Source organism: Corvus moneduloides, chromosome 2, assembly GCF_009650955.1.
Source record: "Corvus moneduloides isolate bCorMon1 chromosome 2, bCorMon1.pri, whole genome shotgun sequence".
Taxonomy (NCBI): Eukaryota; Metazoa; Chordata; class Aves; order Passeriformes; family Corvidae; genus Corvus; species Corvus moneduloides.
In genome coordinates, this window is record NC_045477.1 from 52,017,639 (window position 1) to 52,033,338 (window position 15,700).

At 43.6% G+C, this 15,700-nt stretch overlaps 1 protein-coding gene across 1 annotated transcript; it reads left to right on the plus strand.

The window, feature by feature from the left end:
- The first annotated feature begins 468 nt into the window (after positions 1 to 468).
- On the plus strand, positions 469 to 15,119 carry SERTM1 (serine rich and transmembrane domain containing 1). Its single transcript, XM_032099609.1, has 4 exons — positions 469 to 954; positions 7,423 to 7,524; positions 10,512 to 10,602; positions 12,218 to 15,119. Exon 4 carries the CDS (start codon positions 12,403 to 12,405, stop codon positions 12,724 to 12,726), a length of 324 nt encoding a protein of 107 aa, XP_031955500.1. The 5' UTR covers positions 469 to 954; positions 7,423 to 7,524; positions 10,512 to 10,602; positions 12,218 to 12,402; the 3' UTR covers positions 12,727 to 15,119.
- Positions 15,120 to 15,700: the final 581 nt, after the last annotated feature.

A 15,700-nucleotide genomic window follows, 5' to 3' on the forward strand; every position in this document is an offset into this window, starting at 1 on the left:
CTCTGCTCCAAAGGAGCCCCCATTTCCCATGGGCTGCTCTGCCGGGTGAGATACAGACTCAACATGGGGTTTTTTTGGAAAGGACCAGCCTCGGCTACTCCTTTCGGGGATGCATGCTGTACGACAGCCATGGGACGGTAAGAGTCAGGTGTTGATGCGGGTTTGTACGATACCCGGTGACTTCCATCCCCTAACGCCAACGAGGTGGGGGCTTCGCCCCACTTCCAGGTGAGCGCAGAGCCTCGCCCGGGCTCTCACACAGAGGGTGCACTCGGCCGGCCCCAGTCCCTGCCCCAGCACAGACCGCCCCGTCCGGGGCGCTGGGGCAGCACCGCCCCCGCCCGCCGCGGCCCCGCAGCCCGGCCCGGCACCGGCACCGGCACCGGCACCGGCACCGGGGCGGGGGGCGGCGGGGACGGGCGAGGGGCGGGCCGGGGGCGGCGCTGCCTCCGCGGCCGCGCGGGACGGCAGCGGGAGCCGGGCCCGGGGCCGCGCAGGGGCAGCGGGGAGCGGAGCTGCCCCAGCGGGGCGGCTGCGGGCAGGAAGGTGCCGCACTGCCGCTTGCGCCTGAGCCGGAGCATCCCGAGCCTTTTCGAGGGAGGTCGAAACTCCGGGTGTGGGGTGGTTTTTTCTCCCCCTGCCCGTCAGCCGGTGCGCGTTGTTCGTGCCCTCGGTGCGAGCGGAGCCTCGGCGGGCACGGCTGCCCGGCGGCCGAGCGCTGTTGCTGTTCCCGCAGCGCCGGGGCCGCTCGCTCCCGCTGTCCGGCACCGAGCGGCACCGCGCCGGCTGAGGCGGGTCCCGGCGGGTCCCCGGCGGGTTTGGGAAGCTGCTGTGCGCCTGGAACAGGTCCCGCCGTGCCTCGCCCGTGCTGCTGCTCCGAGGGGGCATCTTCAGCGGTTTGCCTGTCCTGTGCTGTAACCAGGGGCGTTCGATTTTCACAAGCGTTTAACCGAGGTACGTGTTTTTTGGCCTGTGCTTGATCGTTCACAAACGTAATTTGGAAAGAACCTGTTTTTAGTCTCACTCACTTCGCGGGTTGTCAGAGTGCTTGAATTGAACGAACGCTTCTTGGGTTTGGAGAAATTGCTTTCGGCAGAGGCAAAAAGGGGAACGCTCTCGGAGAGCGTGGGGACAGCACGGGGCCGCACAGCTTCTGGAAGGAGGGATGCGGAGAGAAGGGAGGCACGGGCTGGTTTCTTTTGCTGAAAGATGCTGCAGCCCAGGGATGTGATAGTGCAGACCATTGGGTCATCACTGTGCAAGCAAATTCTTGGCTCAGCGGGCATAAGCACACACTGGAACCCGTGTGCTCTTTCACATTGTTTGCGGAAAGATGACGAGGAAAGAATTGCTCCCTCTGCAAATAAATTGTAGCATGCCTATCCAATGTAGCTGGAGAAGAGCTGAGCTTAGACAGCACAGCGTGGAAAAAAACCCAGGATGGATGCACAAAACTGTGCCCTTTGCAAACACTTTATGTCTGCCTAAAAGCTGCAGGCTGTTTCAACATCATCTTGCTAGATGTAATAAAGTTTGGAACAGAAATCAAGTGAAGCAAACTCTTCCTACCCTTGCAAATGCTAAACAGTTAGAGGAAAATTGCAAAAATAGTGGTAAAGGGCTGACAATTTGCCACGCTGATTAACATTTATATAAGCAAAGACAATTAGGAATGCATTCTAGCTATTATTAAATTTAATTCTTAGCTAATTATAGCAGAATGGGAGAAAGATGAATAGGAGAAATGTGTAAAATCTGGACCATATAAGATGCATATAGTGCTGGCAGTTTTATTATGATAAGGGATCCAGCTGGAGTGTCAATGTCTGTTTCCTTGGAATTTTGCTTTTTACAGTCATTTTGGACCCACTCTAACTTTCCTGTGCCTGAACAGACCAAAACAAAAGGCAACGTGAAACCAACCAGCTGCCTTCTCTCTGCTGTTATGCCTAGAAGGGCTTGTTCCCCTTAGGGATGGCTGCTGGTTGTAGCTGTGTACTGGTTGCCTTTTTTTCCCCACCTCTTCCTCGGACTGGGTCATCCCTATCACCCAAGGTGGGGGAAGGAGAGGCACCCTGCCTCCCTCGTGTTTCCCCAGCTCTCCTGTGCTCTGGTGCACAGGCTGGCCTGCCTGCAGACTGCTACTTGCTCTATCCAGTACCTGTGCTTCGCTGTCAACAGGATACATACTGGAGGACCTGGAACTGCTGGGGAAGGGGTCTTGGGCTATTTCAGCATCCAGGTCTAATCTAGTACTATCACGATGTATGTGTTTGAATATATTTGGCTTGGGAAGTTATTGCCATGAGCACTTTGTTAACCTTTTCAGATGTAAAAGGCTGAACTGGGATAGCTCACCTCTGCCAAGTGTGTCTGTTCATAATTGGGTCTTACTGGTGCAGTGCAAATTATAAGTTGTATTCTGTAAATTCCCCATCAGAGGCAGGAAGCAACGGAGCCTTTCCTCCTTGCATCCCATCTATGCAGAAGCAGAAGAGGAATTATCTCAACAACAGAGTACATTCAGAAGTTGCTGAAAAATCCAATGTTTCTGATAGGTCTGAGACTTGGAATCTAAATACTAAAAAGTCGATATATTTTCTCCTCTACCTGCTGCACTCTTTTGCAAGCACTCCTCCCCCTGTGTCTTCATGACTGTGGTTGCCTCCTTTTCCGGGCTTGTGCAGAGGAAATCCTGTTACGACATAGTCGATCCATGGCACTGCTGCAAAACCCACCTCTTAGCCTGCCACTTCGTCTGCATCTCCCCTCTTTGTCCTTCTGCTGCTCCCTCTCCCCCTGCATCGGACATGTCAGCCACAGGCTTTCACTGTCCTTGACAGTCTCCCCATACATGATGTACCAACTCTCCTGCTTTCCCAAGACATACCCCTAGGCTTTGATCAGCCTATGCTCTCAGCATCTTCCTCAAGCCATCATTGTATTTCTCTGAGCTCCACCTTGTGCTTAGCTGTAGCTTCATATAGGCACCTTGTCCATCATTCCTTTATTTTCCTTGGAATGTCCCAGCACACTCGCTTTGGTTCAATGCCTTCAGCAGCCCTCTGGTGAGATGCTAAGACAAGCCCTCACCCGTGCTGCCACCATCCCCGCCACTGGAATTACTCTTGCTCTGGATTTGAGCACAACAGTGTCTTCTAAAGCTAGGACATTTGAGAGTCAGTTGTTGAAGCGATCACTCTATCTAGCACCAGCAGAAGCTCTTCCATAGCGTACATTATCCTCACTTCCTCTTTTTTGGCATTTCAGGTGCAACCCTGCCCCCTTATGCTTGCACGGCACAGCGTGGCTCGCTGCAACTCCCTTTGCAATCGTGTTGTCTCATTGCCTAAGTTGTTGCAGGCTGTTTTGCGAACAGGGACTGTATGTGAATATTAGGCACACAAATATGCCACGGTTTCTTTGTCGAGGGAGGGCATGCATGCAGCCTGTGTCGGTAAAATAAGGAATGGTGTGAGGATAGGGATCTTCTCTGTTACAGCAGTGGGGGGAAACAGAGAATCAAAGGCAAAGGCTGTTTTCTTGCTTTTCTTGCTAAAGCATGCTGAGGTATCCGAGTTGGGAAGCAGAGTTACAGTGAGTGGAGTTACTGTGATAGCACATCGGTGCCTAAAACTCCCTTGAAGTGTACAGTATGTAGCTGGTGCTGCATCTGTGGTTTTTTTGGAGAGAAAAAAAATCTGAAAATGATGTATTAACAGAAATTTCTGTTGAACCAAGTGTAAAAAATTTTGTCCTAGCTTTATATTGTGACAAGATTCCTAAGAAGGTTGAAATGAAATCTGCTTGACATTTTTGGGTGTGATATGGATTTATAAAATTTGCGATTTATAAAATGTGTGATTTATACAAGTTGTTTTTATAAAATATATTGAAATCAGTATGTCAGCTGAATTTTGCAGTAGAAAAATGTTTTCTTATTGTTCAGGACTCTGCTTCCTGGGTCACAGCTTCGTTAGTTAAGGACCAGTAACCCCACTGACTAGCAAAGTTATAGGGCACTTACTGTTCAGCAGAGCTCCTTGCTGAAGTCTGCCCAGAGGTCTGCCAATACAGGAGTGGATGTGCCCCCATGGAGTGTGGAAGGCGGAGGCTCTCAGGTGTGTGCAGCCATGGCATTGGCATCGGGCCAGATGCTGTGCTGCAGCACTGGGAGAGACAATAGACACTTGAGGTCCATTCAGTTCTAGATTTAGCCATACTTTCTCCTAAAACTCTATTCCTTGTAGATGAAGGGGATATGTTTAATATTTCTGAGGGGTTTTCCCCGTTTACCTGGAGCTGAACCTGAGGGTCTAAGCACTGAAAGTTTTTTGTTTCACACATGAATGTGATGGAAAATGAAAGCAAGCTCTGATAACAAGGACTGCTTGCCCTGGGGCTTGATATTTTAACTGGTAGGCTTTGGTCTGAGTCAATGATGTGCAGGAGCTGAAGCACTGCCCCATGAGAAGTGTGGTGGCTTCAGGAAGGGCGAAGACAGTGCACAGCCCTCCACTGCACTGGCCATTTGGCCCCAGCTTTGGAGTCCAGTGCTGGTCTGCTTGTGGCAAATACAAAAGGTGGTTATCAGGAGCCCATGTGAAGAGTCAGGCGTGAGGTAGCAAAGCTTGATTAACTTTTGTTTGTTCTGAGATTAATTACATCACCACTATGCCCCACACACACATGCTGGATGGCATCTCCTGAGAAGCTTATCAGTAGTGTTAGTGGGATGCTCAACACAGCCATTTGCAGCCTCCAAAAGAAGGGGTAGCAGGAATGGGATGACTCAACCATGAAAGGAGGCAACAAGGCACAAGCACTTGAAATACTTCCGTATATTTGTTCCACTGAGGAAAATGGGTTGTAATGGAATTCTCATTTCTCATTAAGCAGTCTTTCTACACTACACTAAATTTTATACTCAAACAAAACTTCCAAATCTGAGGTTGCAAGAAATCAAACAAGAAGTCATTACACAAAATGCAGAAGTTAGGGATTCCTGACACTTGCTGGTTTCTCCTCTTCCCTGGCTAACCTTGCCCTGGACCTCCTTTCCAGCTAGGCACCCAGGGTCTGTTACTTTGACAGTCACACCTTAGTGGCTGTTTTTGACTGCAGAAGTCAATTACCAAGATTTACAGCTATTATGGGCAGCCAAATGGCTGTGTGAACCTTCACGTTTTCTCTGCCTGATCACCCACTGTCATTAAACTTCAGGAGCTCAAACCAGTTTGAGGTTTCTGCCTGGGTTGAATTTGGCTGAGAGTGGCAACAAAAGTTATTCAGGCTGGCAATATGACAAATAAATTTTGGACCGGACACGAAGAAATCAAATATGACCCATCATTATGGTCAGCAAAGAGTAGGCTGTTGAGTTTTGAGTGGGTTTTTTTCAGCAACCTGTGATTTTTCACAGGAAATTAAAAAAAAAAAAGGGAAATAAATATTTTTAACAAACCAGCACAGGAAGGAGACTGATTTCCTTGGTGATTGTATGTCCTTTGGGTGCGATTCAAATTGATGATCTCATGGGAGGCAGGACCAGGAGGGCCCCATTTTCCCACCTGAGGTCCCAGATGTACAGCAGTGAGATTCCTTACCCCTTTCCACATCCTGAGAGATACAGGGAGCAGATAGGTCCCTGCTCCTCACACATCTTACTGGCACAGTGAATGAATACACTCTTTGGGCCAAATCCTTCTGTGGCCTACTGCTGCAGTTGAAATGGTGAAAACAGCTGTGGAGGGCATTGGAGTGGTGCAAGAGGATGAAGGACTGTGGGATACAACTGTGATGCCGAGGGGTCTTCTCAAGATAAGCTTGTTGATGTTCTGGTCCAAATATTTCTCTGTTCTTCAAAGATAATCGAAAGCTCACCCGTCCCCTTCTGACTGTGTACACTTTCCATTTGAATATGAATGCCTGCACTTAGGAAGCCTCGAGGGTGTCTTGTGTTTTTCACTTCATGTTTAATCAGCTCAAAATTTGGTTGGCTCTGTTCCCCTTGCCTTGCTGGAGATTGTGGCACTCTTGTATTGAATGAAGGACTAAATGGGCAAGATCAGTGCTCTGTGTATATGGGGGGAGATGAACTAACAAAAATTCTCCCAAGACAAAAGAGCAAAATCATTTATCTTTGCCTTGGTTGAAGATACAGCCCTGTTGCAGAGATCTACGCCTCTTTCCCCCAGGATAAAGGGGAGGGAAAGGGTCTCTGCTACAAGCAGACAAAACTGAGGGGCATAGGGTAGAGCTCTTGGCTGTGTGAGGCACATTTGCTAGAGAGAAGATATACAGGGGCTGTTGTATCCCCTCTGAATCCTGTACTACACCTGCCTCAGCCGCAGAAGCAGTTCTGGGCAAGGTGACAAGGGTGCACACCCTCACATCTAGAGCATATGCTGGGTCCATCTCTGGGGCAGCTGACTTACACCTGCAGCTTCCTACCTGTCCTGCACAAAGAGGTGGTCAAGAAGCTGTCTGACTCCCTTTGCGTGGAACATTAGTATAGTCAGTGTTATCAAAACATTTGGATTTCAGCAATACTGTCTTTTAACAGCTGCACTAGATAATTTTCTTTATTGAATTTGGGGAGGCTTAAACTGTAAGTGATTCAGTGACTGAAGGGATGAAAGCAGCACAACAATGCATTAACATCCATCCCCAGAGATCTGCTTCTCTAACGCAGTCAAACCAAATGTGCTGAAGGGGCAGAGCTCTAAGATGTACAATGATTGTGAAAATGTCTTTTCTCCCCCAAAGAGGAAGATCCTTTTGAAAGTGGCCCCTCTTTTGCTTTAATCTGCATTATCTGGGATTGTTTCTTCATACACAAGAAATTTAATTTATTTTACTAAAAACAGTTCAGGGGCTGTGTTTTAATTTTAGGTATTGAATGCATGTAGCACACAAAATTCTTCTAGCTATTCTTGTGCATATAATATACTCAGTTTGGGTATTTCAGGTATGTGAAAACTTAAACTGCAGATAGTCAGAAATAAAGAGAATGAATAAAGTGAGATCCAAAAGACCTGATTCCTGGCAGGAGTCTTTAGGGTATAATGTGAAATGAATTGGAGAGCAGATACTGTGCTCTAGTGCTTAAAAAGGTGTGAGGGAACAGATGTCTGTCTTGGTCCTGGAGCCCATTGCAGAAGAAAAGAAAGGTGTTATCAAAGCCTGTCTGTAAAGCAGAGTTCAGGATCATGGTTTTGATACGGTACATGCTGTGCTGTAACTGGGCAGCAGAAGGATGTTGTTAGCAGGATTAAAACACAAGCCAGGATTCCAGTTGGTTTTGTTTTTTCTGAAATTTCTGGCAGTAAGAGCAGTCAAAATTCAGCACTTGTCCTTCCTTTATTTTATTATAATTGTAGTTATTACTAAACTCTTCTGCTTTTATTTGCTTTTTTATAGGGGCTTTTCTCAGCATGCAGTCCCTTTAGATTCGGGCGTGATCACCAACCACATCTTCCGCATTGGACAATCGGCTTCTATTTCTGTATCTTCTTCCTGCTTGTAAGTATTTTATTCTTTCTCCTTGCTCATTTTTCTTTTACTTTTAAAGACCAGATTTAACTCACAGGTTCTAGGTCTGATCCCAGGTCACAACATCTTTGCTTTATGTTGATAAGAATGACTCTATAATCAGCAGATCCATGGGAAATGTAAATTAGAGAATCATTGGAGCCTATCTGAATCAATCTAAGTATCCTTATGGCTCTGAGAGTTTCCTTTTTCCAGCCCCACACAAACCCCCAAACAAATTATAACTTGATTTTAACCTGTAACCAAGCCATCTGGGCACTTGTCTTCTTAGATTTTCAAAGACATAAATTTAAATCATATTAAATCATTATAAAAAATGAAATTAGATCATAAATTAAAAGGAAAACTTTGCTTGTGGCAGGAAATAGTTTTTCTTTTCCTTCTGTGCTCTATTTTATTGAGTCAGTTGGCTATTGATCCTGTTTCCCAGGCAGAGTGGGAAAGGGATTCTCTGCTCCTGGAAGGTCCATCTCTAATGGGAAAAAGAAGCATCCTACTTACTTGTGGTCTTTTAATTGACAAAGGCATGTATCCAAGAAGAAGAAGTATTAAGAATAATATTCTTGGTAAACTGCAAGCTAGATGTCATTCTTTGCCTTTCCTACCTACCTTTTCAATGGAACAAAATGTTGCTTTTTTCTTTTTTTCTGTCTAGAGCTACTGTCTTATTTAGTTGCATGATGTTAAACTGCTACATTTTTCCAGTCTAGAGCATATTACCTTTCAAGGCTGAAGTGTTCCTGGTATGTAAAATTCACTCAGCCCTTTAGTATGAGCTTGCAAACATACTTTTGTATGTTTGGCATTAAATGCTTTGTGTTACATGTTTGCTGGAAGGGCAATATTGGTAATATAGGAAGGAAATAAATGTAGAAAACAAAGATGGTGAGGGGGAAGATGAAAAAATTAAACCAGGAGCTCCCTGGCCTTCATACATATATCAGTCTAGTGAAAACTTGCTGCCAGTTTTTGGAACCAATCACTATGTCAGCAGAACTGGAGGGGTGACACATATTTAGGGATGAGTAGGTCTTATCTTAGAACTGGCATCACCATATCACCTGGGAACCTGCACAATCTTCCTCCTGCTCTTCCTGCCCTGTTAACAGAATATTGAAATTAGGCCAGACAAGGGACCTCTCTGTTGTAACTATGCTAAAGGCAAATTAAGATCTCATCTGTTAGATGTTTACAATAAGGGCTGTCCAGGATACCTTCTACCTGTAAAGAAAGTTCATAGGAGATTGAGACAAAACGTTAGTTTATGTAATACAAAAATGCTGATTTTCTTTCATGTCAGTTTGTCTCTCTGCTTAATATTTTGAAGACTCTGAAACAGCCAAGGTATTTCTCAGCTTGTAGTCACAAAAATACAGGAAGAACCAAGAAAACAAAGTGCCTTTCTGTGGCTGATAAACTCACAAGAATTTGAGTCTACCAGACTTATCTTTGCTGCCTGTTCCTCAAATTTTAGGGTTTCAGTGGTGTGAGTACACACCATTAAATTATATCTGACTGAGCCTGGAGAAGAAGAGTTGTTGCATCAAGATATGTGAAGAAATACAATACAGACAGTAAAGCATTTACAACACTGTAAATGGCTCTGTTCATGCCATCCTGGAGAGTGTTGCAGTCTCGTTTAATATTCACTTTAGTCTGAACTGGGAGATGGCTACTGTCTTAGCAGTGCTAAAGATTAAATTACATATGTTACATATAATTTGGCACTTGGGGCATATGCTAATTGTGAGGGCTCTGCTCCTGACCACATCTGCATTTTCTTACAAAATTGAATTTTTGGCATGTTCCATCAGATATGCAAGTAGTGGATAGCTTTGGCATGGCTGCCCAGGCGTGGTACTGCCTGGTACCTGGGGCTGGCCTCTTACACAGTGATGCCTTGCCTGATCCCTCACCTGCCCAGTTTGCCCTTCTTCTGGTGAATGCCACCTTGCCTATCTCCCACTTACCATGGGATAAGAGGAAATACGAAGAACTCCATCTAAGCCTGCCTACAGTATCTGCCAAGTTGGCTTACCCCTGGAATAAGAGTGGTTGTCTTCACCTGCGAAAGGTTACTTATACCAAAGACATGAATGGAGAAACAATGCACAGCTGGAAGAATATACCTAAATAGTGGCTCTGATTCAAAAGGCAGGATGTACAAATGACACCAAGTGTCTAGGAGAGCCTTTCCTTTTGTGCCAACCCTCATATTTGAGGACCAGAGCAGCAGGACAAGGTTTTGCTCTTTTGTGCATCTAAAACCAGCAGAGTGTGGAGGTAGAGTCTGTGCCTTTTGGAACAGCGAATTGTCTTACTGAAATCTTTGAATTGTTTTACTGAAATTTTTGTGCATCTTTTAGGCAGATTGTCCATCAGAGTAGCAAGGCTGTGTAGAAATGGAGCAATAGCAGCAGGAAAACTCAGCCATTGTCAGAAAGGCAGAGTATGATCTGGAGCTTTCAACCGTGAGGCTGCACTCCATACTCAGGAAGCCTCCTCAAATCACACAACCCTGTCCCAGCATTGCAGAGGTGCCTTTGACAAAGTAATCCAGATCCAGCTACACCCCAAAATCTGAGTCCCCAGCAGACAGGTGCCAGTTCTCCTGTCCCAGGAGCTTTCAAGAGTGGTTAGTTGGAAAGCCTTCTCCAGTCAGACAGTTAGAGTTCCTCTCCATCTGTAGTCATTCAAGAACAACACTTGAAACTCATTCTTTGCCTTACACCAACTCAGCTTTCCATAAACAGATGAGGGAAAGGCAGGGACCACTACAGAATGTGAAAACTTTGCCTCCTTAGTTCATTTCCTGGGTCAGTTTACAGCTCTCAGAAAGACAACAGGGTTATTGCAGTTAGCCAGCTTTGCCATTATACTTTGAAGTCAGTGACAAAATTCCCAGTCATTTTTTGGAACTAGGTTTGGGCTAAATGTTATGATGTTGTTGTATTTAGTTTTCAGGAATGCAACGAAAACCCAATTACCTAGCAAGAAGGTGAAGCTGACATCTGACTCTCTGGGGCTTATTCCTTCAAGAAGATCAGGGTAAGAGAGACAAACAGTTCATGGCACTTACCTTCTTCTCCCAGTAGAAGCAGGAACCTGAGCTGAAGTTGTAGCTGTGGTGCACTGAACGAACTACTTGTGGCTTCATTTGGAATAAGAGTTTACAGTCTCTCTGATCTCACTACAAAATACTCATTTAAAAAATAGCCTGGGTGATGTTGTAGGACCCGTAAATGCTCTGATTTACCAAAGCACTCACATCTCTGCTTAACAGAGGTTCTGATTAGTCCTACGTAATACTGTAATTTTCCACTAACTTCAAAAAAAGTCCCAAAAAGTTCCAAAGTTGTTCTTTGTACCAGGGCCAAGTGCTAATAGTAAAAGTAGAATGTAATATATTTCAAATTTGTGAAAAAATTAAAGGCTTTCAACTTCTGCCATGTTAAAGAATTCATGTGAATTAATTCCTTAAGTTATTATAGAGCAATTCAATTAATAATGGATCTGATTTTCATTATGACAAGTAATTAAGAATAAACATCTTCTATATCAAAGCCTATCTTTTAAAAAGGATAAATTAGCTATAACACACTTAACTACTTCCAGAACATGAAAGGAACACATATTGTTCCATTAGTTAATTTTATATCACTAAATTAAAGACAGTTCAAAAGGAGTATAATCTCATAAGGCTCTCTCTTTGTTCAGTCTGGTGTGACTTATTTCATGGGGTACAACAAATACTGTTTCCTGTGGGGCTAAATACTATTAGAGTTATAAAATGGCTTTAGTTTAGTATATTTTATGCATCACTATGAGTTATACACCACAAAGGTAGGAATATTTTTATCTGGTATTTGCAGATGCAGTTCTGTACTCCTGCATATCTGTAGGCTATTGGGATGCTTGATTAAGACCACGAAAAGCTCCACTATAAAACAACAAACACAATAAATAAACAATAAAACAACATCTGGGATGTAACCTTTTCTCCATAGCCCTTAGATAGCCCTGTCATGCTTGCTGGGCTGGCAGGGCTGCCCATTCCTGGGGGTTTTGCTTGTAGGTGTCAGAAGGTGCATCACTTCACTGAAACATGTCTGACATTGAGATCCCCATGGCAGAATTACAGCGAGGTGCATTTTGATATTTGAAACCAATCAAAACATTTTCTAAATATACAGTAAGAAAGCTGGTCTGGCAGATTTTCTAATTCTGGGTACCTCTGGCAAGACACTGTGGAGTAGGTGGCTAATGCATTCATCCTTTACTGTGATGTTGAGTGGCTTTGCTCTTCTAGGTTGAGGAGCTGAAGTCTTGGGAGGGGGTTTAATTCCTTGACTAGATTTTTTTCACAAGATAAATTTGGATTCCAGCATTTCTGTCCCATATAAAGTACATTTTTGATTGTGCTGTTCTGCAATTAAAACAACTCCTGGTTGGGAAGAGTCAATTTTAATTCTTTAGGGTTCAGTAGGATTTCTCCTAATCCCTGCAATTTGGAAAATTGAGATAGAAAGATAATTGCTAGCTAATTCTCTAGGAATTGCATCTTCAAGCTAAGAAATGTAACTCCTAAGAGCTAAATTCTATTGAGTGCACATTATCTGCTAGTAAATTAATCTTGCTTTCTTTTTTCTTTTTTCCCTTGCAGTTCTGAAGGATATAATCTTAAATTGTCCTGGGCTTGAGCAGTAAAGGATAAATTCATTCACTGGCTGACTTGTCATCTCACCATTGTGATGGAAAAATGTTCGCTTTAAAGAAACCCTTTTCCTGCTACTAAAACTGCCCTTGAAATACAAGATCTGTTGTGATTTTTAAAACGCAAACCCAGTAATGTCAGAACCCGACCCTTCATCTGGATTTGTGGGAAACATGGAAAACGGGACTTTTCTGGAGCTGTATCCCACCTCCCTTTCAACTTCAGTGGATTCATCACCTGGCCGTTTATCCAACGTCTATGTCTATGTTTCTATATTCCTTAGTCTCTTAGCTTTTCTCCTTTTGCTACTGATCATTGCACTTCAGAGGCTGAAAAACATAATTTCTTCCAGTTCCTCATACCCTGAATACAATAGCGATGCTGGAAGTTCGTTCACTAATTTAGAGGTTTGCAGTATTTCTTCCCAGCGCTCTGCTCTCTCAAACCTTTCTTCATGAAAATAAATGAAAGGAAACATACGAGGAATGGAAGAGCTTTGTCTAGTTTCTTGGGAAGGTAGTGCATGTAACATTTGCCTTAGGAGACTATTATCAAGAGGTGTTTTTAAAAGTTTCCTCATCTTTTTTCCCCTTTCCTTTTCCAGTCTCCATTTCCCCTTTAACTAATTTTCATTTTGGACAATGGATAATGACACCTGACCATCATTTCTTGCCTGTAATAGTGATGCTGTCTCTTTCTCACACATATATGGTGTTCATTAAGAGTATTCCTGCAAAATTGTAACACAGTTCTAACGGGATGTGTCATTTTTCTGCTCTAGTTGTGACCCCTTCCCTGGTCTTGTGTCAGCAATATGCTGACTACTTTTCTTTTCCTTTTTTAATTATATAAGGACTTCTGGATGAAATCCCTATTGCTAAAGTACAAAAAAATCCACTTAAGTTATAAATATTGGGACAATTTAAAATTGCTGATACTGTTTCCTTTTTTCTTTTTAATTTTCACATATTTTTCAGTATTTATTGATGTTTATAAACACAACTAATTCTTGAAGAATGTTGATTTTTTTTATTTGTACTCCCAACTCATTCTGTACAAAGTCTGTATTTCAGTTTTTGAGTCTCTTTGGTTAACTTAGTAAAGTGACTACAATAATGATGCTCACTGTTGAATGTGTGGAGGTATTATTGGACCCTGTTGCATCTCATTATCTCATTTGCCTAATGACTTGTTCCTCCAGGGGGCAGCTTTCGCTGTTGAATCACAAATAACCACACAACTCCTTTTCATTCTTCACTGATACTGCAGCTTATTGTTACTGGATACCAGGATGAACCAGTGGTTTCTTGTAAAAGACCTGCATTCAACAAATACAGGTAGCAAGTGAAGAGTTCCTAAACTGTCCTTTAGGCACATGATGTTTGTACTCACATGAGCAGGGCCAGCAGGGCCAGAAATTGCTTTACTGGTGAGGATTTTCTGGGCCAGGTTTGTCCTGTAATTTCAGAAATGCACAGTGGGGTGGAGGGCAACACAGGGATCTGCATAATGGCCTGGCAGACCTGTGCTCTGACCTGCAGGAAGTGCAAGGTATACCTGCAGAGGGTAGGAAGGGATGGGCAGGAAAATGGCAGTGGCTCTGCCACTTTTCTCCATCAGCATAAAGAAAGGCCAGAGAGAGAGGAAGAGAAATGGATGTTTCACAATCTCATTCCTCTTTTCCATGCCGTTTTCTGGGTTATCATTTCCCCTGCTCAAAACATAACATGTCACTCAATTTCTGCAGTAAAATAATGAGCAGCTTTGTGAACTGGATCCTGTGATTAGCTGGGCTTTAAATCAAGCCAAATATTCAAAGTAGTGATTTGAAGTGCCAAGTGTGACCTGCTAGAACTGCAGCCCCAGACTGTGGTGCAATTCCTTATTGCCTTACTGCACTGTGTGAGCACAGCTCCATCCTGCCACTCAAGCCCAGGCAAATTTTGCTCTCATGGCTGGATCCAAGTCACTGGAGAGACCTGAGGAGAGGTATGGCAAAGTCACTGCCATTTCTGTTACTGACAAAACACAGGTGTAACTCTGGGAGATGGGATGGTCTCAGCAGGAGCAGCTCCCCTCCCCTCGCCTGGCACTACTGCCCAGCAGGCCAAGGGGTTAGGGAACACTTCCCAAACACACTTATGATACTTGCTGAGCTGCCACTGCATTCATAAACAAGACAGACTCTGCCATTAACTACACAGGCTTTAAAATACAAATTTGGAAGGCCTGCTGTAAATATAGTCATTAGAAATGCAGCTGCTGTTGCCAAACAATACAGAAGATGCTGGAGTTGGTGTTTTCAATTTTTAAAAGTGGACATGCAGTATGGTAAGTGGTAATGACTTACGGTGGTGATTAGCTCCTTACAGAGGTCAAAGAACTTGCTGACTAATAAAGAGTGGAAGCCTGCAGACTCCCTGAGCCAAACGGGTTTGATGAATGTATTACTGCTTGAGTATTTTATTCATCTAGACAGAAGTTTCTTGTATGTCACTTTTCACTGTAATTGACAATTGGCCTTGAAAGAAGAGGTAGCTATTTAAAAGGGACTAGGGAACATTATTTCCCTTCTCAAAGCTCTTTGAAATCCCAACCTGTAACAATGCATTTGTATGTTGACTGGTAGATAAAAATAAATGAGCTGTAAATCAAGACACAACAATTGCTCAACTATTTTGCCTTACTGACAAAGTTGTAAATTTGTTGCTTCCTTTGCTGCAAATGGAGGAATTTAATCAAAATCAGAGATGAGACCACAGGTTGAGATGGGTATTTGTTCCCAGCAATGTGTTTATACTTGCAGATATAGAGACATTTAACATTAAAATACAAACTTGTTGAAAACCCATTGGCTGTGTTCAGTGAGCTGTTGTTGAACTTCACAAGAACAAAAAGGATTTTTCAGATTGCAGAAGATAGCAAAGATAACTGAAACCTCACATTTGATTTTGCTTTGTTGTTTACTAGATGCTATTAATTTTTCCCACTCTGCAGTGACATACGGGATTGTACAGTCATCACCATTTCAGCTGAGTTGCATCTGTTCTCTTCAGGAGAGATTTGAATAGAAACAAGTAGGTTCCAACAAAATAGCATCAGGAAAAGCCACAGGCAAAAAGCACAATAGCATTTTTGAGGATTGCTAAGTACCAGTTCTCCAAGAAAAAAAAAAAATAGGAAGAAGAAAATAAATTCACCTGAGAATCTGAGCCTGAGTTAACCTGAGAACACTGGAACAGGCTTCCTAGAGAGGTGGTGGATGCACAAGCTTGTCAGTGTTTGAAAGGCACTTGGACAACGCCCTTATCAACATGCTTAACTTTTGGTCAGCCCTGAAGTGGTCAGACAACTAAATGATCACTGTAGGTCCCTTCCAGCTGCAAATATTCTGCTATTCTATTCCAACTAGAGTTGCAGGGATATTTTTTT

Excerpts from the sequence above, each read along its gene's own strand:
- SERTM1 (XM_032099609.1), top strand. The coding sequence starts at position 12,403 with ATGTCAGAACCCGACCCTTCATCTGGATTTGTGGGAAACATGGAAAAC.